This window comes from Canis aureus, chromosome 22, assembly GCF_053574225.1.
Source record: "Canis aureus isolate CA01 chromosome 22, VMU_Caureus_v.1.0, whole genome shotgun sequence".
Taxonomy (NCBI): Eukaryota; Metazoa; Chordata; class Mammalia; order Carnivora; family Canidae; genus Canis; species Canis aureus.
Window position 1 is genome coordinate 24,507,904 of NC_135632.1, and position 23,075 is coordinate 24,530,978.

The 23,075-nt window shown below is 35.1% G+C and overlaps 1 protein-coding gene across 5 annotated transcripts in view; it reads right to left on the bottom strand.

Annotated features, from left to right (window-relative positions):
- Nucleotides 1-23,075, bottom strand: part of ATP2C1 (ATPase secretory pathway Ca2+ transporting 1) — a 138,272-nt gene that overhangs the window by 64,846 nt on the left and 50,351 nt on the right. For all 5 annotated transcript variants that reach the window (XM_077865198.1, XM_077865202.1, XM_077865199.1 and 2 more), the window contains 3 exons: nt 21,933-21,968; nt 18,402-18,463; nt 14,221-14,329 (listed from right to left, as the gene is read on the bottom strand). In XM_077865198.1, the coding sequence (XP_077721324.1) occupies nt 14,221-14,329; nt 18,402-18,463; nt 21,933-21,968 (207 nt within the window). The remainder of the gene's footprint in view (nt 1-14,220; nt 14,330-18,401; nt 18,464-21,932; nt 21,969-23,075) is intronic.

A 23,075-nucleotide genomic window follows, 5' to 3' on the forward strand; every position in this document is an offset into this window, starting at 1 on the left:
ATTTCATCCAAGCAACAGGATTCACTTCTAAGGGTTTCAGCCCTAACACAATTTCACTCCTAATACAATTAAGTTTTAACCTACTCTAGCATGCAGAAAAAAAGAGAAAAGAAAGAAAAAAGAAAGGGAGGGAGGGAGGGAGGGAGGGAGGGAGGAAGGAAGGAAGGAAGGAAGGAAGGAAGGAAGGAAGGAAGGAAGGAAGGAAGGAAGGAATCCTCATTCTATAAGTGAGAAACACTGCAGATGTGACCTGGCTTTGTTTCTGAAAGTATGAGCCACAGAACAATAGTTCCAAGGATGTTCAAAGACACTGAGTATAATGCGATTGGCAGATCACACACACACACACAGAATGGGTACCAAATTCAAATAAGTTTTGGAAATACTGAGTTAAGAGCTAAACAGCTTTGGTAGTGCTTCCGTAAACCTTCAACAGGTCTGTGTGAATAACCTCAAATGGAATACAGATACAACAGGGACTGTCAAAGTGCGGTCCCACATAACCAAAATTACCTCTCCCTACCTTTTCAGAACTTGTTAGAAATTCACTACCCTACTTCAAATATGGAGGTGGGCAGGGTAAACCTAAAAGACGTATTTATAAGCCATGCAGGTGATTCTGAGGCATACTTTGAGAATCAATGAATAGTATTTCACAAATTTCTTTGATTCGTTTTATTCCAGAAGGTCTTATCCTAGGGTCTTTAAGACACTTTGAGAAACTAAGACCCAGTGCATGGTATTACTCATTTTACAAGTTAATTCACTCACCCAAAAAACATATTATTGGCTACCTTAACTGTGTACCAGGCACTGAGATAGATTCTAGAAAAGAAACAAGGGAATAAACCAAGAGCAATTAAATGACTATGCAGTCTTTTTGCTATTATAAATTGAGCCGGTGTTCTCAATTAGGCCTCTTGATTGACAGCGCATACTATGTATAAAATACTCTAAACCTGGACTCCTGCTGGGTTTTGGTGGGGGGGGGGGCGGTGGTAGGCGGTAGATAATAAATCTCAACTTTTAAATGGTTCATTTTTTTTCATAAAGATAAATGTCTCATAGAAAATATTAAAAACTGGCGCAGCCCGGATGGCTCAGCGGTTTAGCGCTGCCTTCAGCCCAGGGCGTGATCCTGGAGACCCGGGATCGAGTCCCACGTTGGGCTCCCTGCATGGAGCCCACTTCTCCCTCTGCCTGTCTGTCTGTCTCTCTCTCTCTTTCTCTCTCTCTGTCTCTTATGAATGAATAAATAAAATCTTCTAAAAAAAAAGAAAATATTAAAAACTGGCTCACTGATTATCCCTATCTATAAAGTAAATTATATCTTAATTCATCAATCTCATTGATTCATTCACTTAACAAATATTTATTAATGCCAGACCCTGTATTATATTATACACAGTGGGAATCAGCAGTAAACAAAACTAAGTTCCTGCCCTCAGCTCTTATTCTTATGGGAAAGTATCTAAAAATAAGCAAACAAGAATATGTAATATAATACCTGATAGGAAAAAATGCATTAGGATAGAGAGTGACATTTTAGATAAAGGAGAGAACATCTAACAAAAGTAGGTGACCCTTTTGTAGAACCATGATTAACCCGAGGACCCAAGGATGGGCCACAATCAGGATGAAAGTGATCTAGGCAAAGAAAGCAAAAAATACAAAGACTATGAGGGTAGGAATAGGCCTGGTGTGTTCCAGTGCTAGGCAGACACATAATTTTGCAAATATAATCAAGAGTTTCCAGATTAGATCATAAAGCTAAAAAATGTTCGGAAACAAAATAAATTATATCACGTAATTTCAAAGAGACTAAACTGTGTTAGTATTTCTGGAAGTTTAATAGCATGCAAATGTTATAGATTTTACTATCAAAATCAGCACATAAAAAGTTTTCCTTAAAGCACAGATCGCTAGTCCTTCAGTCTTTAAAAAGCTTCCCATTTTCTGTAATTATGTATACAAACACAGGCCAGGAATATCGGTTTCATTACTTTAGTCCAACTACAAAATTTTTTTTTCCAACTACAAAAAACTTTTTAAAGTTTTTTCAATGTTTCAATGTTTCAATGTCCATGTTCAAAGGAAAAGGAATTTTTCTTTATTAAGGGAACATATTTATTTGACTTTTCTTTCCAAATTAAACTTAGAACTACATAATTTTTCACACTAATATATTCTATTACCAAGGTAAAAAAAAAAAAAAAAGGCTAGGTCATTCTTCAAAGATGATACAAGTACTAAAAGCAATCAACTAACATTTCACTGCTTACTATCTGAAAGGCACTTTGCTACATACCTATGCTAAGTTATCTACTATCAACTACTTAGCTACTAACAACTCCAGTGAAGCAGGTACCATTATTATCATCCCCTCCTCTTTTAAAGACACTTTGAAAGGTTAAGTAATTCGCCCAACATCACACAAATAGTAAGCTATGGAGGGAGATAAAACCCAAACGCTGACGATGAACTCCAAATTCCTGTTAACTATTTAGAGAATCAATTTGCAAACTATTTCTCTTCTCTAGTTTTATTAGTACTTCTAGAAGACATTAAGATATATTTTAAAATTATGTATTTTTTTGAATTGCAAATCAAACAAAGTTTTTATTTAGCAAGCTCTTCTCTAATGCTTGCCATAAAAAATCAAAACTGTATGTAATTTTCTGACTCTTAATTAGAAATAAGACCTGCTAATTTTAAAAACAATTAACTTACGAATATCTATAGAACTTCTCTCTGAGGAAAGCAAAATTAATGTTTTCCCACTGAAGACTTTCAACTTTTTTTTTTAGACTTTCAACTTTAAACATAAATTTTATTTTTTTATTTATTATTTTTTTTTATTTTTATTTATTTATGATAGTCACACAGAGAGAGGGAGAGAGAGGCAGAGACACAAGCAGAGGGAGAAGCAGGCTTCATGCACCGGGAGCCCGACGTGGGATTCGATCCTGGGTCTCCAGGATCGTGCCCTGGGCCAAAGGCAGGCGCCAAACCGCTGCGCCACCCAGGGATCCCAAACATAAATTTTAAACATGGATAAATACTAACATGTAGTAGCTGCCTATTAAAACAAAGAATATGAAAATAATCTGACTTTTTAAAAAAGGAAGAAAAGCATAGCTTTATTAGCTCTGTCAGTGATCTAGCTCTTCAGTGTCAACCTTAGCAGTTCAATAACCATTTAATAGAAACTTTTGTTCAAATCATGGTTTTCTACAAAAAAGAGACATCATTTTTAGCACAATAGCATCAATTCTGTCTACTGTAGAAACTCATGTGGGGAAAAAAGGGAGTTTTAGATCTTTATTCATATATAATATATACAACTATTTATAATTATTATATATTAATATATAATTATTTGTGTTATTTATAGTATACATAAATATAAATTGTAACTTTGTAGATAAGATCAAAAATATATTTTCAATGGGGCACCTGGCTGGCTCTTCAGGGTTGTGAGTTCAAGCCCCACGTTAGGCCTAGAGCTTAATTAAAAAAAAAAAAAATATTGATAAAATTTGTCCAAATCATACAATGTAGCAAACTGCACAGATCTCAACTGTCTGCTGAGCAGGAATTATTTTTTAAATTTTATGTATTTAAGTAATCTCTATATCCAATGTGGAGCTCAAACTTAAGACCCAAGATCAAGAGTTGCATTCTCTTCTGACTGAGCCAGTCAGGTGCCCTGAACAAGACTATTTTTTAAGTTATAACTTATTTTCTCTTAATGGTGATTACAAGAGTTTCCACAGGAGGGAGTGAGGGGAAGGAAGTCATTTCCAAGAAGGTGGTATTTAATGAATTAGGCAAGCCTATTACAGTTTAACAAAGTCACAATTTAATTCATCTGAGAAGAAAGATATTAGAGTCACTTATCCGCTGCATTTATGAGAAAGGGAAAGGTGGGATATAATGAAATTAAAGAACCAGCCAGCTCCATGCCTTCTAGCCAAAGTTTAAACATTAAACCTTCAGAAGAACTGTTAATAAATAGGGAAACTGATTATGTTTCACTTACTCTTCATTATTCCTCAGGCACTCTACTAGAGATGTGAATAGACACAACACAGTTCAAAAGTCAGAATATAAATAAGAATCAAAATGCATACATAATCTGTATCTTAATATTTAACACCTACAGAATAGAAATGGTTGAAAAACTTCATAGGATAAACCTATACAACATTAGGCAGAAAAAAATTACGAGACAAAGTCACAAAGTTTTCCTGAAAAGCAAAAAACGACTGCTTAAAAAAATTATAGATAATATGGAACAACTGGCAACTACAAATAAATTCTTAAACTAAAGAAAGGCTTGTTGTATGCTGCTAAATCAATTACTTCTCTAGTCTAGATTAAAAGCAAATCAGAAATGGCTTTTCCCCCAGAAGAAAATTCCAAACTAATCATCTGCAGCTGACTAATCACGACAAAATTTCTTACTTTTGGTCTCAAAAATTAAGATTCCTCTTACTGTTTATTCAAATGAAGGAAAATGTAATTAAAACTTCTTCACGAGCTCTAGTTTATTAACAATCAAAGCCTAACCGACTAAAGTAGGGAAGCTGAAGGAACTCCATTTTAGAAAAACTCCATCTCTGCTATTTTTCTGTTAGCCCTCATTTACTCATGTTCTGTATTTTGTTTCTGAATCAGCCAAAGAAGCCGTGTTCCCATTTCAAGGAGGTAGCAAGAAAGTTAACATTCTCTCAGTTTTGTCCTAGGCTCCAAACACCTGACAACATCCAAGAAGAGCCAGAGCCAGATCCCAAACACATTCTAGGACATTAGCTCTGAACAAACCTCAGCTGACACTGGCATCAACACCCTCTACTTTCAGTCACTTATGGAATAACACCTTTGTTCACCTGACACTCACCTCTGATTGGACCCTACTCAGAATTCCTGAAGGACCACAAACCCTAGACCTCTTTCTAATATAAACTCCTAACTCCAAACAACAAGACTCATTCTCCTCTCCTTTCCAAGTCTCCCACTCTGTCTGCTATTCTCTCTCACTCACACTATTCAATAGACTCTGTTTTCACTTTCTCCTACTCATACTTGATTTCTATCCTGGCATGAAGCTGCTCCCAGTGGAAGCATCCACTAGGTTTTTGGATCCAGCCTACCCACATGACCACCAAGTGTTACAAATTACTAAAAAGGCCTACATGAAATGGATTTTATCCCATGATAGATATTTACATGAATTATTAAACTTTCTGACTTATGTGCCAGAAAGATTCAATGTGATCAAGTTGTTAATAACTTAAAGACCAGTATTTGGTTAACAATGATTTCTAGGATGTTTCGCTAAGACTATGAAAAGAAATCAAATTTCAAAAAGGGATCTACTTTTCCAACAGTCTTTTCCTACCAATATGAAATGAGAATCTAAAAACAAAGAGGCTATAAGTCTCACTTCAAACCCTCCCATATCGTCTCTTAAATTCTCAACAGTTAATGAGAAAAAAGTTTTCTCTTCAAAATTTTAAACATAAATAGCATTCCTCAGCTCACACTGCTTTTTAACCAATGATCTATAAAAATCAGACAAAACACTAAGCACAGCTCAAGCTTATACAATCTAAGAGAACCAACATTCCCAGTGCTCTACATATGGATGGGTTTTCCAAGCTGTATAACGACAATACTACTTCAGAAATATACATCCTTTCCAAAGTGATTACATCAAAGTTTTTAGTAAATAGGAATGTTTCTAAATTCCACAAAAACACCATATACCTTCTCCAATATTCTACTCAATTTCTTTTGACAGCTAATTAAAAAAATGCTTTTTTTTACAAATCTGTATATAAGTTAATAATTCAGAAACTTTTAAAAGCAAAGTTTCAGTGAAAAATTACAATAAGAGAGGGAGTAACAAACTGCAAATCAATTTATCAAATTGACCTATCAAAAAAATACACTAAATTTGATATAAAAACTGGTGAATAGGGCAGTCAAAGAATCGGTCCCAGTACTAATCATAGGCTGGCAAAAACTAACAGAATCAACTCTAGAATCAAAACCTTAAAACAACCAAGGAAGTGCTTAATGAAGAAAAAGCTGAATTTTGGTAAGAAGGCACTGTGGCATTTCTGTTTACATATCAACTATTCCCCACTGCCCAGAGAAGCAGTGCTGGCTGTGGGGACAGAAGCTTTTCTTTCTGTTGCAGCTTACTGGCAGTGGGGGCTTTAAAAAAGACTTCGTTCTTTTTTTTTTTTTTTTAAGATTTTATTTATTTATTCATGATAGACACACGAGAGAGAGAGGCAGAGGCAGAGACACAGGCAGAGGGAGAAGCAGGCTCCATGCAGGGAGCCTGACGTGGGACTCAATCCCGGGTCTCCAGGATCACGCCCTGGGCCGAAGGCGGCGCCAAACCACTGAGCCACCCGGGCTGCCCAGACTTCGTTCTTAAAATACTGTACTTGTGTGTTTAACCTTTCTGGCAGTTCCTTGGGGGACTGGTGCATAGGCTAATATTTATTTCACAACCTCACTCCAGGGCAGCTACAGTGACTTTCTGGATGTCTGCCAAAAGATTAAGGACATATACTAGCCGGGAAGTGACTAGGAATAAGGCAAGCAGAAAACACAACCAAAAGACTGGGAGAAAGAAGCTGAGGAGGAAGTTTTGTGAGAGAATAAAGGCTTGGAAGGGCTGCCAAATATACCAGGGAAGACAGAGTGAAAAATACAGGCTTATAAACAGCTGTGTGCTCAGAAAGACCTGAGAAGATCCTGGACTTGCACCCTGATAGATCTGTGGATTTGGCATAAGCAAGTGAAGGTGAAGGCAGCATTGTAGACAGACAAGGCTCAATGATCAAGAGGTGCCCCAACACGGGGATCCCTGGGTGGCTCAGGAGTTTAGTGCCTGCCTTTGGCACAGGGCGTGATCCTGCAGTCCTGGGATCGAGTCCCACATCAGGCTTCCTGCATGGAGCCTGCTTCTCCCTCTGCCTGTGTCTCTGCCTCTCTCTATTCTCTGTCTCTCATGAATAATAAAATATTAAAAAAAAAAAAAAAGATGCCCCAACTCAAAGATAAGCTACAAAGACCAGGAGAATAGTAATTGATTTTCCTCTTTGGATTGAGAAAGATAAGGCTGACTGCTGAGATAATGGACAGAAACATCAGTGACCACACACAAAAAGAATACAGTCTTTGCAAAAAAAAAAAAAAAGTAATTTTCTTAAAGAAAAATCACTAAAATTCAACCACTGCAACTCTCAATAATCGAAAACAACAAACTTTGAGGAAAGGTAGAATCTACTGTACAGAATTACAACAGTATAACATTCAAAATACAAAGTTTTCAACAAAAAAAATCACAAATACAAAAAGTATGACCTATTCACAAAATATGAACTGACAGAAATCGTCCCCGAGCAAGGCCAGACACTGAACTTACTAAAAAGACTTTAAATCAACTGTCTTAAATATGTTCAATAAAGTAAAGAATACCATGAACAGAAAACTAAAGGAAATCAGGAAAACAATTTTTTAAAAAAAGACTATCAATTAAGAGAAAGAAAACATAAAAAGGAAACAAACAGAAATCCTGATGCTCAAAGTACAAGTGAAATGGTAAGTTCCCTGGAGAGGGTTCAACAGCAGATCTGAACAAGGAGGAAAAACTATGAGCAAACAAAAAGATAGGACAATTGAAATTAACCAGTCTAAAGGATAAAGAGAAAAAAAAAATAAAGAAAAATGAACAGAGCTTAAGGTACCTGTTCAAGCATACCAACATAAGTATAATATGAGTCTCAGAGGGGAAAACAAAGAAATGGGCAGAAAGAATATTTGAAGAGATAACGAATGAAAACTTCCCAAATTCAGTAAGACATGATTCTATATATCAAAGAAGCTCAATAAACTCCAAATAGAAAACACTCAAAGCCATCTAGACTGATGGACATAATTAAACTCTTGAAAGACAAAGACACAATCTTTAAAACAACAAAGGTGAAGTAACTCATCATGTACTCCTCAATAAGATTAGCAGCATTTCTTATTAGAAACCATGGAGGCTAGGACCAGCAGACCTATCTAAAGTGATGAAAGAAAAAAAAAAAGATCAAAAAGAAGTCTACACCCAGCAAAACTATCTTTCAAAAATGAAGAAAAATTAAGACATTCCCACTTAAACAAAAGCTAAAATAATTCATTGCTAGCAGACATGCCCAGAAGAAAGGCTAAAGGAGACTCCTTCAAGCTAAAACAAAAAGAAAGTAGAAAGTAACTCAAAGTCAAATGAAAAAATAACAACTCCAGTAAAGGTTACTATACAAGGAAATATAAATGCCAACATTATTGTATTCTGACTTTGTAACTCCTCCATTTTTCCTATCTGATTTATATAAAATACTTATTACAAATGTATGGTTAATGGGCACAGAATGCATAAAAATGTAATTTGTGACAACATAAAGGTGGAAGAAAAGTAAGCTGTATAGAAGCTAAGTTTTTGCATGCTATTAAAGTTGGTATCAATTCAAAACACTGTTTTAAATTTAGGACATTAACTGTAATCCACATCATTACCACTAAGGAAATATTTAAAACGTATACAGAAAAAAAATTCAGGAGGTAATCAAAGTATATTTTTTTAAAAATATCAAACAAAAAAAGGAGAGACTGGAGAAAGTGAGGAACATAAAAAATATAGCACATATAGAAAACAAATAGCAAAATTGCATAAGAAAGTCCTCTATAAATAATCACTTTAAATATAAATGGATTTACATTTGTGTGGCATATACATACAATGGAATATCATTTGGCAATAAAAAGCAATGAAATACTGATACATGCTACACATGGATGAACCCTGAAAACACTGTTAACTGAAAGAAGCCAGATACAAAAGGCTACATATTATTTAATTCCACTTATAATGAAATGTCCAGAATAGGCACATGTATACAGACACAACAAGCAATTTAGTGGATATAAGGCTCTGAGGCAGGGTAGAGAATATAGTGAATGGTGATAGTCGCACAACTCAGACTATACAGAAAGCCACTGAATAATGGATTTTAAACGTGTAAATTGTTTTGAATGTGAGTTATATCTCAATGAAGTTGTGCTTTGTTTTTTTAAATCTTTTTATATGTGGCAGATAGGCCAGAACCAAGATGATTCCTATGTACCTTAAAAGTTAGGATATAATGCCCTGGGGCAACTCTCTGTCACAATGAAAAAACAGAGACCTATAAACAGTTAAGTGGATTATCTAAGCTCACATGGTCAATCCATAAGACACATTTTATTCCTTGAATCACAGTTGTTTGCAAGTTGGTGTCTCCCAGTAGAAAGTGTCTTTTTTTACATCCTAGCTCTGAAGCCTCATACAGTGTTCTATACACAATACTGAAACAAAGCGCCTAAAATGACCTCATGACACACACCAATTTCCAAAGAGAGGCATTACATTTTGCCTAAGTTAGCTCCATTACCAAATTAAGTAAATTTAACCTATCATTACATGTGCTTATATTCCAGCAAATGTTTGAAAGAATTTTTTTCAAAAAGCATTGCAAATTTAATTAGAATCTGAGTTTCACCAGAATATCAAGCTTTTCACTGAGTAAATGGAAAATACATTTTGTAACTTAATAAGTCACAATGCTCTGACACAGAAAGATAGCTCCTATCTAATGAAATTAGCCAACACAGAGAAAAGTGCTTGTTAGTGGTTCTTACCAAGAGTGTGCACAAAACTGTATGCTTTACAGAAAGGGACATAAAGGCTAAGTAAGGTTTCTGTCAAGAAGACTCTTTGACTCCTTCCAAAATAGATCTGTGCTCATTATCTTTGGTTTTCACTTGGGAACTGAGGAATAGGAAGAAACAGCCCTGAAAACACCAAAAACTTAGTTGAAATATTATCCTATAACAAAATACATGGATTCGTGAGGTAAAAAGGTTCACTATATAATGCCAATTTGTTTATTTTAAGTTTGGATTTCTGAGCATGGCCCCAGTGGGCTTTGACTCCTAGTGGAGATATCTTTTGGCTCAGGTTTAAATGGTCCAATTAATAATCTAGGATCATAAAAATAGCTAATTCTTGGCCATCAGGCATATAACTGGTAGTTCTCATTAGAAAATTTGATACATTTAGAAAATCATATCAAAAACTTAAAAAAAAAAAAAGGCAGCTGTATCCAATGTCTAGATCTTGAGGATAACTTTAAAGAATGATATAGGCTAACCACAAGCAAGGGAGCCACAAAAGAAAGTGTCAATGGAATTAATCATTCAGAACTTCAAATAAAAGAAAATCTTAGATTTTCAGGCAACATTTCAGGCTTAGAAAGTTAAACCTAAGAGAGGTAAAATATTTTCAACAAAAAAATGAAACCCTCTTTTCCTTTCACTCTTATTGTTTTCTCTTACAAAGACTTCTTGGTACAAATACTGATACAGACTTTACCTGCAACAATAAGTAAAATACGCTACATTTCCAAAAAGGCAAAATGTACTATTATGTAGGTACGGTGTATAAGACTCCTTCACCTAAAGTCATAGTCTGACCAATCCATTAACAATCACCAATTAATGGTCAAGTGGTGTCTATTCTCAGATACTTTTAAAAATTAAAATAAAAACCCACAGGGAAAAAACTGGAAAACATACCCATAGCTCAATTCCTCTAAATTTTACTGTCCCAGCTCCACCACTGACTCTAAGGCTCCTAAGCTGGCAAGGTTACTGTCACCAACACATACTGGTTCATTCCCTGGCTATGGAAAATGAGTCAGGCAAGAGAACAAAATGCAGAATTCCTAAAGTCATCAAAATTAATCTTCCTTGAAAAGGATTTACAAATGACAGTGTCCGCCTGCTACGGACTGAATTTTGTCCCAGTAAAATTCATGTTGAAGCTTTACTCTCCAATGTGATGATAATTCTCTTGGGAGGTAATCAGGGTCAGATGAACTCCTGTGGGTGAGGCCCTCGTAATGGGATTAGTGGCTTTACAAGAAGTAGAAGAAGAGAGAGCAATCACTCTCTCAATCCACCCAGTTTATGGTATCTAATCACAGCAGCCAGACCTAACTTAAGACACAGCCTACTAAGAGATAATACTAAATAAAAGTTGCATAGCAGCCATATTACTGAACTTGCAGACAAGATGCAACTGAATGCCCAGGCAAGTTTTATAGTCAAAATCTGAACCTTTAAAATTTATGACAGGAACCCTAGAGTGGCAGCATGACTATGCTAGAGTGCAACCTTGATAGACCACAGCACCCACAAGAGGAGAACGATACAGTGGAAGTCCAAACACTTCCTTTTTCTAAAGTGAAATCCACACACTTTGTTTTGAGAAATCAATAATATCTCAAAGGCATGTGAGTTTTTGGTTTCCTTTAAATCTTAATGAAGAGCTTATTTCATACAAGAACATCAAATGACCAGCTAGCCTTAAAATCATCCAAAGATCACCAAAGCCAAATTCAGCAAATAACACTCCAATAAGCCAACCTAATTCCAGAAGCTAGTAGCCTCTGTGTCCAGAAGAGAAATTTACCTTAATAGCCTTATTATGTCATAGGTTAGTATGTTTAAATCTAGAAGCAGCACAAAGGTTCAAATCTTTTAGAAAAGTTATCTTAATCTACTACAAAAGTTGTTGTAAAAGCCTGCTTGAGGTACCAAGGTGATAGGTAAAATGAACAGAACAAGAAGTGATAGAGGGAACCAAAGATGTTCAACTATATATGTAAACATGGATTAACCAGAAGAAAATCAACCTAACTTTAGCACTGTCAAATAAAACACATGCTAATGAAAGTGTCTAAAAAATTAATGGCAGGAGGAAAACAGTAACAACCCATCACTCCACAAAGTACATGCTTTCAATTTTTACACATCAAGCTTTAAAAGGTCAAAAATTCCCTTACTGAACTCACAGTTAAGTCTTTAAAGTATATTTGCTAAGTGGAGAAGATATATACTAGTCCAGAACTCTACCTTTTTCCCAGTTGCACATGAACTTTGAAATAATTCTTAGATTAACCCTTATTTAAATGAAAACTCTAATATACTTTATCAAGTCAAATGGTGTTTTAAAGTTTCTTTTTTTTTAAGATTTTAATTATTTATTCATGAGAGAGACAGAGAGGCAGAGACATAGGCAGAGGAAGAAGTAGGCTCCCCATAGGGAGCCCGATGCCGGACTCAATCCCAGGACCCTCAGATCACACCAAGCAAAAGGCAGACACTCAACCACTGAGCCACCCAGGCATCCCTGTTTTAAAGTTTCTATGTCATTATACTGCTCAAAATGTTCAAATAAAGGGAAACACCATCTACTTACTACCCCAATGAGGAGGTCTGCTTCTAAACTGAAAGAGAAGCACTCCAGAATAAATGATGATGACATAAACTCCAAGAATTCAAATTAGGGCCCTCTGAGGAAAGGGAAGATAATTTATATCAAGTGACAGGCCAACCAAAAGTCTAAAGAATGAGGGATCCCTGGGTGGCGCAGCGGTTTAGCGCCTGCCTTTGGCCCAGGGCGCGATCCTGGAGACCCGGGATCGAATCCCACGTCAGGCTCCCGGTGCATGGAGTCTGCTTCTCCCTCTGCCTGTGTCTCTGCCTCTCTCTCTCTCTCTGTGACTATCATAAATAAATAAAAATTAAAAAAAAAAAAAAAAATTTAAAGAATGATAATCCAAGGTCTTGTCATAAACCAAGTATTAGGAATAGAAGGAAGGGAGAAGAAATGAGTAAAAACAGATGTAACATAAAAAGATAAAGGCAGAAAGTGATAAAGCAAAATAGACAATATTCCCAACACTTGCTATATTATCAATTATTTCCACTCACCAATTAAAGCAATCGGGTATCTTCCTAAGAAGAAATTTTAAATATTTGGAAAAAAGGCCATTGCTTCAGGATTAAATGAAGTCTGTTATTACAGTTCAGAAAGGTTCTTGAAGCTTTCTATAACCTCTGAATACTTTTTATGTCCCAAAATCTGAATGTTCTCAAAGACTGACAGCTCTATAGGTGTTAATGAATAGCCTGTTAATTCCAAAAGTAGATGCGACTGGCATGCTAAACTAGATGCCTAACTCCATTTTCTAGCCTGTCAATCTATTCTATACACTGTGACCAGATTAAGGGCAAGATCATTTGCCAGCTGCATATGACCTTTAAAGCCAATTCCTAACCAGTAAAATCTGAAGTAGAGCTTTGTATCCAAGGCCCCCTTGAATCTGATTCCATCATACATTTTCTACCCTTAAGATATTCTATCTACCCCGGTATTACACACTGGGACATTCCCAGGGATCTGAATACTGCTGCTTCGTGGTCTTCCACATCTCTGTCCAGTACTACCTTTCCATTCTCACCATCAAAGCCACGTTGTTGTCTGAAACATTTCCTGATTTTCACTGAAATCAGAGGTAAATTGCTCCTTTCTCTAAGTTTTTACACTCCATTCTTTGTACTTCTCTTAGTCACTTACCAGACTGTATCTTACTTTATTGTGAGTGATTTACGTACACAAATAGTGTGCTCCCTGATCACAAGAACTCATTACATCATCTGTGTCTTCCGCAAGACCTAACACACATTTCCATAAAGATAGGCTGATTCACTAATGTATACCTCAAAAGACTCTGTGGTAAAGATAAATATATTTTAAGAAAACAAAACACGTTTACTACATGGCACTTTTTAAACAAAGAGTCCAAATCAGCTATGCATTCTTAAAATTACTAACATCTATTCTTTAGTCTACATCCAAGTATTTTCATTTCTCACAAAAAGATCACCAAATGCGATGGTCTCAATATTTGCGTCCCCCACTCAACTTTATATATTGAAATCCAAAGTCTCAAACATGAGGTATTAGCAGGTATGACTTTTCAGATGTGCTTAGGTAAAGAGGATGGAGCTCTCACTAACAGGATTAGTGTTCTTGTAAGAGCATCAAAGAGGGCTCCCCAGCCCCTTCCACCATGTGAGGACAGAGAGAAGGCACAGCTATGAACCCGAAAAGAGGGCCCTCACTAGAACGCAACTGGGCTGGACCCTTGATCTTGGATTCCCCAGCCTCCAGAACTACGCAAAATACTCTTCTGTTGTTTATAAGCGACCCAAGCTATGGTACATTGTTAAAGCAGCCCAAAGAAATTGACACACCAAACTTACCTCAAATAAGCGTAAATCAGCAGGAACTCTGTCTCCAACAGAAAGGTAAACTGTATCACCTGGAACCAAGTCTCGAGCTAGTGTATGTTCCAATTTTCCTTCACGTACACTGTAACATGAAACAGAAACAACTATGGCTGAAAAAAAGAAAGACACATCACTTATTTTTAAAAATTATTTCTAGTGGGCTTGCCTGAGGAAAAATATGTTGTAGTATTATAATCACTTCAAAGAAGCTAACTCAAATATAAGAAACTAAGCAAATAATTATTTTTCTATTCTTGGTAATTAAGATGTTCAGAGGACAAAAAAGGCATTGGAAAAAATGACCAGTTAAGTTGTAGCACTCTTCTTCTTCATCTGGGTCTGTTTGATTGTGCATCACTGTAACCCCAACAGTGCTTAACACATAGTCTCACACACACACACACACACACGCAAAAAAAAACCTGTTAAATAAATCCGTGTCTCAAGAATCGCAAAATCAGTACTTTAAAGTTTTAATATTACAACTTCCTACATTGAACAGAACATGAATTTTTCACGTCAGCCTAATGATTTCTACCATGTTTGGACAGATCTGGTATCACCATTTGTTACTACTGGTACTACTCACACTCGATTTCTATTTTTAAGAGTGCATATCCATTTTCATTTATCTCCATGTATTTTTTTATTTGCTCTTTGAATTCCATTGTATGTGTGCTCTTTCCAAATTTTTCTTGTGATTGATTTCCAGTTTCATACCACTGCAGTCAGAAAAGATGCACAATCTAATTTCAATCTTTATGAATTTCTTGAGACTTGTTTTGTGGCCTAATATATGATCTATTCTGAAGAATGTTCCATGTGCTCTTGAAAAGAATATGTAATCCACGGTTTTTGGATGGACTGCTCTGAATATTGTATGTTAGGTAAATTTCAATTAATTTGTCATTCAAAGCACTGTTTCCTTGATTTTTCTAAAAAAAAACAAAAACAAAAACAAAAAAACAAAAAACAAAAAAAGGAAAGAAGAAGAAAGAAAATCAATGGTCCAAAATCTTTGGGACACCGAAAAAAATTGTTCTAAGAGGGAAGTTTATAGCAATACAGGCCTACTTCAAGAAACAAGAAAAATCTCAAGTAAACCTTATACTTAGAGCTGGAAAACAGAGAATAAAGTCAAAGCCAGTAGAAAAAAGAAAATAATAAAGATTGAAACAGAAATAAAATAGAGACTAAAAAAACAATAGATCAATAAAGCCAGGAGCCAGTTCTTTGAGAAGATCAACAAAATTGATAAACCTTTAGCCAGACTCCTCAAGGAGAGGACGCAAATAAATAAAATCAGAAAGGATGTATTAAAAATAACTACTGATATCACAGAAACACAAAGGATTATAAAAGAATATTACAACAAATTATATGCCAACAAATTGGACAACTTTGAAGAAATAGATAAATTCCTAAAAATATATAACCTTCCAAGACTGAATCAGGAAGAAGGAAAATTAAAAAGACCAACTCCTAGCAATGCAATTGAATCAGTAGTCAAAAAATTCCCAATAAAAGTCCAAGACGAGATGGATTCACAGGTGAATTTTACCAAACATTTAAAGAAGAGTTAATATTTATTCTTCTCAAACAATTCCAAAAAGTAGAAGACAAAGGAAAGTTTCAAAATTTATTACATGATGCCAGCATTACCTTGACATCAAAACCAGATTAACACACTACAAAAAACAAAAACTACAACCCAATATCTCTGATGAGCACAAATGTAAAAATCCTCAACAAAATATAAGCAAACAAAATTCAACAACATATTAAAAACATCATTCACCACAATCAAATGGCATTTATTCCAGGAATGCAAGGGTGGTTCAATATTTCCAAATTAATCAGCATGATTAATGCATCACATTAACAAAAGAAAGGATAAAAACTGTATGATCATCTCAACAGATGCAGAAAAAGCATTTAACAAAGTACAACATCCATTCATGACAAAAACGCAACAATTAAGTTTAGAGGGAACATACATCAACATAATAAAAGTCTTCTATGAGAAACCCACAACTAACATCATACTCAATGGTGAAAAACAGACTTTTGACTTTTCCTTTAATATCAAGAACAAGGCAAGGATGTCTACTTTCACCACTTTTATTCAACACAGTAATTAGAAGCCTTGCCACAGCAATCAGACAAGAAAAAAAATAAATAAAAGGCGTCCAATTGCTAAGGAGGAAATAAAACTGTCACTATTCACAGGTGACATGTTACTATATATAGAAAAACCCGGGCAGCCCCAGTGGCTCAGCGGTTTAGCACTGCCTTCAGCCCAGGGCCTGATTCTGGAGACCCGGGATCGAGTCCCACATCAGGCTCCCTGCATGGAATCTGTTTCTCCCTCTGCCTGTGTCTCTGCCTCTCTCTCTCTCTCTCTCTGTCCCTCATGAGTAAATAAATAAAACCTTAAAAAAAAAAAAAAAACCCTACAGATTCCACCTAAAAACTGCTGGAACTGTGATCCAGTAAAGACATTGATTTCAGTAAAGACACTGGATACAAAATTAATATACAGAAATCTGCTGCGTTTCTATGCAATAATAATGAAGGAGAAAGAGAAATTTTTTAAAAATCCCATTTACAATTGTACCAAAAAGAATAAAATACCCAGGAATATATTTATCCACAGGTGAAAGATTTATACTCTAAAAACTTTAAAACACTGATGAAAGAAATTGAATATGATACAAATGGGAAGACAGACACATAGATCAACAGAACAGAACAGAGAGCCCAGAAATAAATCCACACTTAAACGGTCAATTAACCTACAACAAAAGAGGCAAGAATATACAATGGGGAAAAGACAGTCTCTTCAATAAACAGTGTTGGGAAAACTGGAAAGCTACATGCAAAAGAATAACTGGACCACTTTCTTACACCACAGAAATATAACTCAAAATGGATTAAGGACCAAAATATAAGACCCAAAACTATAAAACACCTAGAAGAAAACACAGGTTGTAATTTCTTTGACATCACCACAGAAACATTCTTCCTTCCTCAGGCCAGGGAAACAAAAGCAAAAATTAACTATTAGGACTAAACAAAAAGCTTGTACACAGCAAAGGAAACCATTAAAAAAATAGCAACCTACTTAATGGAGAAGATATTTGCAAATAATATACCCAATAAGGGGTTAATATCCAAAATTTATAAAGAATTCCTACAACTCAACACTAAAAAAAATAGATAAATAAAAATAAAATAATAATCTGATTAAAGATAGGCAGAGGACATGAATAGACAGTTTTCCAAAGATGCACAGATGGCCAACAGACATATGAAAACATGCTCAACATCACTAATCACCAGGGAATGCAAATCAAAACCACAATAAGATCACTTTACAACCATCAGAATTTTTACAATCAAAAATACTAGAAACAAGTGTTGGTGAGGATGTGGAGAGGAAGGAATCTTCATACACTGCTGGTGGGAATACAAACTGGGGGAGCCAATGTGCAAAAACAGTATGGACATTTCTCAAAAAATTAAAAATAGAGTATGATCCAGTAACTGGTAAAAATATCATATAATCCAGTAATTCCACTACTAGGTATTTACCTAAAGAAAATGAAACCACTAATTCAAAAAGATATATGCACCCCTATGTTTACTGCAGCATTATTTGCAATAGGAGAAGATATGGAAGCAACCCAAATGTGCATCCATAGATAACTAGATAAAAGAGATGTGGTGTACACACACACACAGAGGAATATACTCAGCCATAAAAAGGAATGAGATTTCACCATTTGCAATAACATAGATGGATCTAGAGGGTATAATGCTAAGTGAAATTAAGACAGAAGAAGACAAATATCATATAATTTCACTCATATATGAAATTTAAGAAGCAAAACAAATGAACAATGAAAAAAGTGACAAATGTAAAAACAGACTCTTAAAAACTGAGAACAAGCTGGTGGCTGCCAGAGGATGGGAAGGGGTATGGGTGAAAGAGATAAAAGCAATTAAGAGTACACTTACAGTGATAAGTACTGAGTAATATATAAAACTGCTGAATCATTTTATTATACACTTGAAATGAATATAACACTGTATGCTAATTATACTTCGATTTTAAAAAAAGTAGAAATTCGTATCAGAAACAAGGATCATACCAATGGCATTCTGGTGGCATAAGTTTACTCAGTTCTTCAAGAGATTTTTCTGAACGATATTCCTATTTTTAAAAAAAGAATATAATATTAAGAGAAAACATTTATAAAGAAATGCAAATATGTATGTTCCTATGTACATATTCCATGACAGACTTAAATATTAATCTCATTTTTATAAAAACTTCCCCCAGTTTTTATCTTTTCCTTTAGTTGCACTTATATTTCTAACACATAAAACGTTATCCCTTATTAAAAATAACGCTAAATTAGTGACCAAACAATTCTGACAATTGAATATTCCCAATTATATATGTTAATATTCAATGTGAAACCTAAGGTCAGTTTATTTATAAGAAAATGAAGAACACTCATTAGAGTGTCCAAAGAATATATAATCTTCAGTCATTTAAAGTTAAATTTATTGAGCCTCATGATTAAGATAATTTTACTTTCAGTGTTTCATGACCAAAGAAGTCAAAGACAATTAACTACAAGCAACATCTGCTTTGAGGATTAAGCACAGGCTAACCACAAAGGTTTGTGGGGTAAGTTTACTTGGAACACGTTAAATAAGAGTCAGTTGTGGCTGGCACTACTTTGACAGACACCTTTCCCATCACCCTGAATTATCCGGAAGGGGACATTCTCAGGAGTCCTAAGTCTGAGATGCTCCAGTCTTTCTCTATGCATATAATCAAAGCTGAAAGTCAGAAACATCTTTAACTTCACCATACTATCTAATCCATGTTTCCATGGGCAGTCTTGCTTCGCACAACATCACTGCTATTTTTGTCTCATGTCTGCACTAAACGCACCAATCTTTTAATCTAAGTTTTATTTTTTTAACTTTTTTAAAAGAGTTTATTTATTCATGAGATAGAAAGAGAAGCAGAGACACAGAAAGAGAAGCAGGCTCCATGCAAGAAGCCCGATGTGAGACTCGATCCTGGAACTCTGGGATCCGTCCGGAGTCTGCCCAAAGGCAGACGCTCAACTGCTGAGCCACCCAGGCATCCCTTAATCTAAGTTTTAAAAGGGAGAAGGGTGAGTAGTGGGAGTAAAAGCTGAGGAGTGTTTTGAAATGACTGCAGCGCTAGTACTATTCAAAGTTTCACATCCATCACAAACTTTTTCAAATAGCAAATTCAAAGCTGTATAAGAATAACTTAGAATTAAATCAGTATTTACTTAGGCAAGAGGCACAAATGTGAAAGCAAGGTAAATCTGTAATATGAAAATTCTAAGACACCTCTCCCCGAACCATACAAGAGTATTAAAGAATTTGGAAGTTTTACCCAAAAATTCCATAGAAGGTTAGAAAACACTCACCAATTCTAGATCCTAGTAATAAATGATATAGAAGATGCCCAATCTTTACCTCCCTCTTCAAACTTCTTAGGCTTTCCTCCCTACAACTACAGAGATAACTTCTGTATCAAAATGACCATTTAACATATCATTAAAAACCTGGCAGCCATCTCTAATGAACACTTAAAGTTCTATCTACAGTTTATTGTAAGGTGATATCAGTGTATGTATATAAATGTATATAAAACAATTAGCTATATTCTTGGCTGTGAGGATATACAATGGGGTAAGAAACGGAGATTTGAAAGAGACAGGGAAAAAAGCGTACACATATATATAAAAATAAACAAGCGTTCTCCTCCTAAAACTGAGATTAAAAACACAAATACTAAATAAAATACGGCATTGATAATTTCAGAGTTTTGGTAGTTTTCTGACAAAACACTATAAGTTGAAGCAACAGCACAGGATCCTTTTACAGAGGGTTTTTAATTGCAGTTTATAGAATATTTTGTTGGTTTCAAGGCACATTTGGGTAAAAGGCTCATATATATATAAGAAACCAGACGTAACAATCTGAAACTGGGTTTTTCATAAATGTTCTGATTCCTTCTGGGGTTTTCCATCAAATGAACCCCTCATAGAGATATTTAGCAGATGGTTTCTGCCATTGCATTCACAGTGTATAACATGCAATCTTTATGGAAAATTCCACACTATGTTAAAAATCGCAATTTTGTGCTTTTTTTTGGGGGGGGGGGGTAGGGGCTCTCTACGTACTAACAGAATGAGCCAAGGTCCTCATATCTGTAGTGATAATGCTGTAGGAATCCCTCTGAAGAAAGTCACTCCATATTTCTTAAATTATTAAGGATGCAAGAGGGTTCCCAGTTACTGGTTGAGTGGATGGTACAACCCACATGTCTGAATGAAGAGCAGCCTTGAATATGACCAGCCTGGAAGGATCTCTGCTGGACTAACTAGTTCCACCTACCCCAGGGCAACTTTTGTCTAAGAAAGAAGATTCCCTGGAAACAGAATTCCTGAAGTCTATTGATGGAGCTCACAAACTTACTGTAGATAATGTGATTACAACTGCCTTTTTTACAGTGGGTTACTGTAAAACTAATAACTTACTAAATTAGAGATTGACACAGAAAGCCTGGATAATGACAGAAATAATAACCACAGATGTGAAAATAACCACAATCACTTAAAATATAGTCTTAAGATTAAAAACAACATGAACTTGAATGTCATACATTACATTATTCCCCTAACTAGAATAAACTTTTCTAAGATTTTTTGAGTCATCTCTACACTCAATGTAGGGCTCAAACTCCCAACCCCAAGATCCAGAATCACATGCTCCACCAACTTAGCCAGCCAGATGCCCCATTCCTTCTATTCTTATTAACTATGCTTTAAAATTGTTAATAAAATGAGACCTGCCAACACTATTCTAAAATGTGAAGTTATCAAACATTATATAAACATAAAACTAAGCCTATGTTTTCATATATGCCTATACTTGCAATAAAAATCCTGACATTATCTCAACATTATACACATTTCATTTTTAAAAGGGGTTCCTCAGGGGCAGCCCAGGTGGCTCAGTGGTTTAGCGCCTGCCTTCAGTCCAGGGTGTGATCCTGGAGACCCGGGGATCGAGTCCCATGTCGGGCTCCCTGCATGGAGCCTGCTTCTCCCTCTGCCTGCGTCTCTGTCTGTCTCTCTCTCTGTGTCTCTCATGAATAAATTTTAAAAATTTAAAAAAAAAAAAAGAGGGTTCCTCATTGTATGTTTTATTTACTGTTTGAATGCCTATGCTGAATTCGAAGTTTAATACAGGTCAGAACATTCTTTATGTCTAGGAAATGAGGAATTTAAACCTATCCCAATTTTTTAATTGAATAAAGGTTTTAAACTTGTTGCTGGATTTTATTTATTTATTGTGCTTTTTGTCTTCATCTCCTTCAGTTACCTTTAACTTCATCAAATAAAAAAACATTTTCTTCTTTCTACTTTCTAAATCAAAACAGTCAAATTAGTTCCACAAAGTTCCCTAGAGAGTTGAGTTTCTGAAGTCATTTGAAAAACAATGAATGAATTGTTCTGACCAATATTACCATCCTCCAATAACCACAGATTTTATAAGATACCCTAGTTTTTTTAAGCAATTAACTAAAATTTTAATACTGAAAAAATAGGCTACCTACTCACCTGAACAAAGGCAACTGTGACGACGATAAGTATTGCCTAAACAAAACAAAGAAACAACTTTTTAAATCAGACATTGTAACTTCAGAAATAACTGTTAATAGTGTTTTATTTTTCTATCTGCAGTCCCCAGATACCAGACACTAAGCACTGAGATCTACTGGGCAAGAAATCACAACTTTGCCTTTGGGAAAAAACTGACAGCTGACTGTGATTTGCCTCCCCTAGGGCAGCTTCTCAAATTTGATCTCAAGATACCTCTTTGCTCTTACAAACTAAGGACCAGCTTTTCTGTGGGTTTTAATCTATTGATATTTATCATAATTATTTTTTCAATTGCTCAGTTTTAATTTCTCCTTATTAATTCATCTAAAAAGTAGTAAAACCATTACATGTTAATATATACAACATTTTTATGGGAAATACACTTTTCAAATAAAAAAATTTTTGAGAAAAATACCAAGTGTTTTCAATTATTCTATCTTTAATATCTGCCTTTAAAGACATTAATACAAAGCTAGATTCTCACATTAGCTTCTGCATTCAATCTAAGATCTTATGTTGATTAGGCTGAAGTATACAAAGAAAACCTAATCTCATACAGATATTGTTGGAAAAGGAAGTATTTTAAAAGCTTTTTCAGATGACTGTGATATCCCTCTTAGCTACTACACCAAAATTAGACAACTATAGTTACTTAATTTGCAATGTAGAATCTAAATTGTATCAATGAACTTTTCTTAATTTATTATAGAAAATCCATTAACCGATTTTCACTTTGGATCTTTGATTACTGAAAACACTATAACATCTTGCACTGGTCACTTAGAAAACACTGATTTACTTGGTTACTCAAATCTTTCAAGTGTTAACACATTTCATATTAGTAAAAAAAAAATCATATTCATTGAAATCACAACTGAATAAATTTGTTTAAGAATAAAGTCTTAAATACTGGGAAACTACTTAACACATGGTAATTAATAAAAATTTTGCAAAATTCTAAGTATCACTTGAAAGCTTGAATTTTATCACAGGCAATAAGTGCTATTTGTTTTCCCTGAAGTGATAGGTTCATTTCATTCACTTCCTTAAAAAAATACGCCATTTATCCAAGTCTTAACCAAGTGTATCATTCCTTCTTTT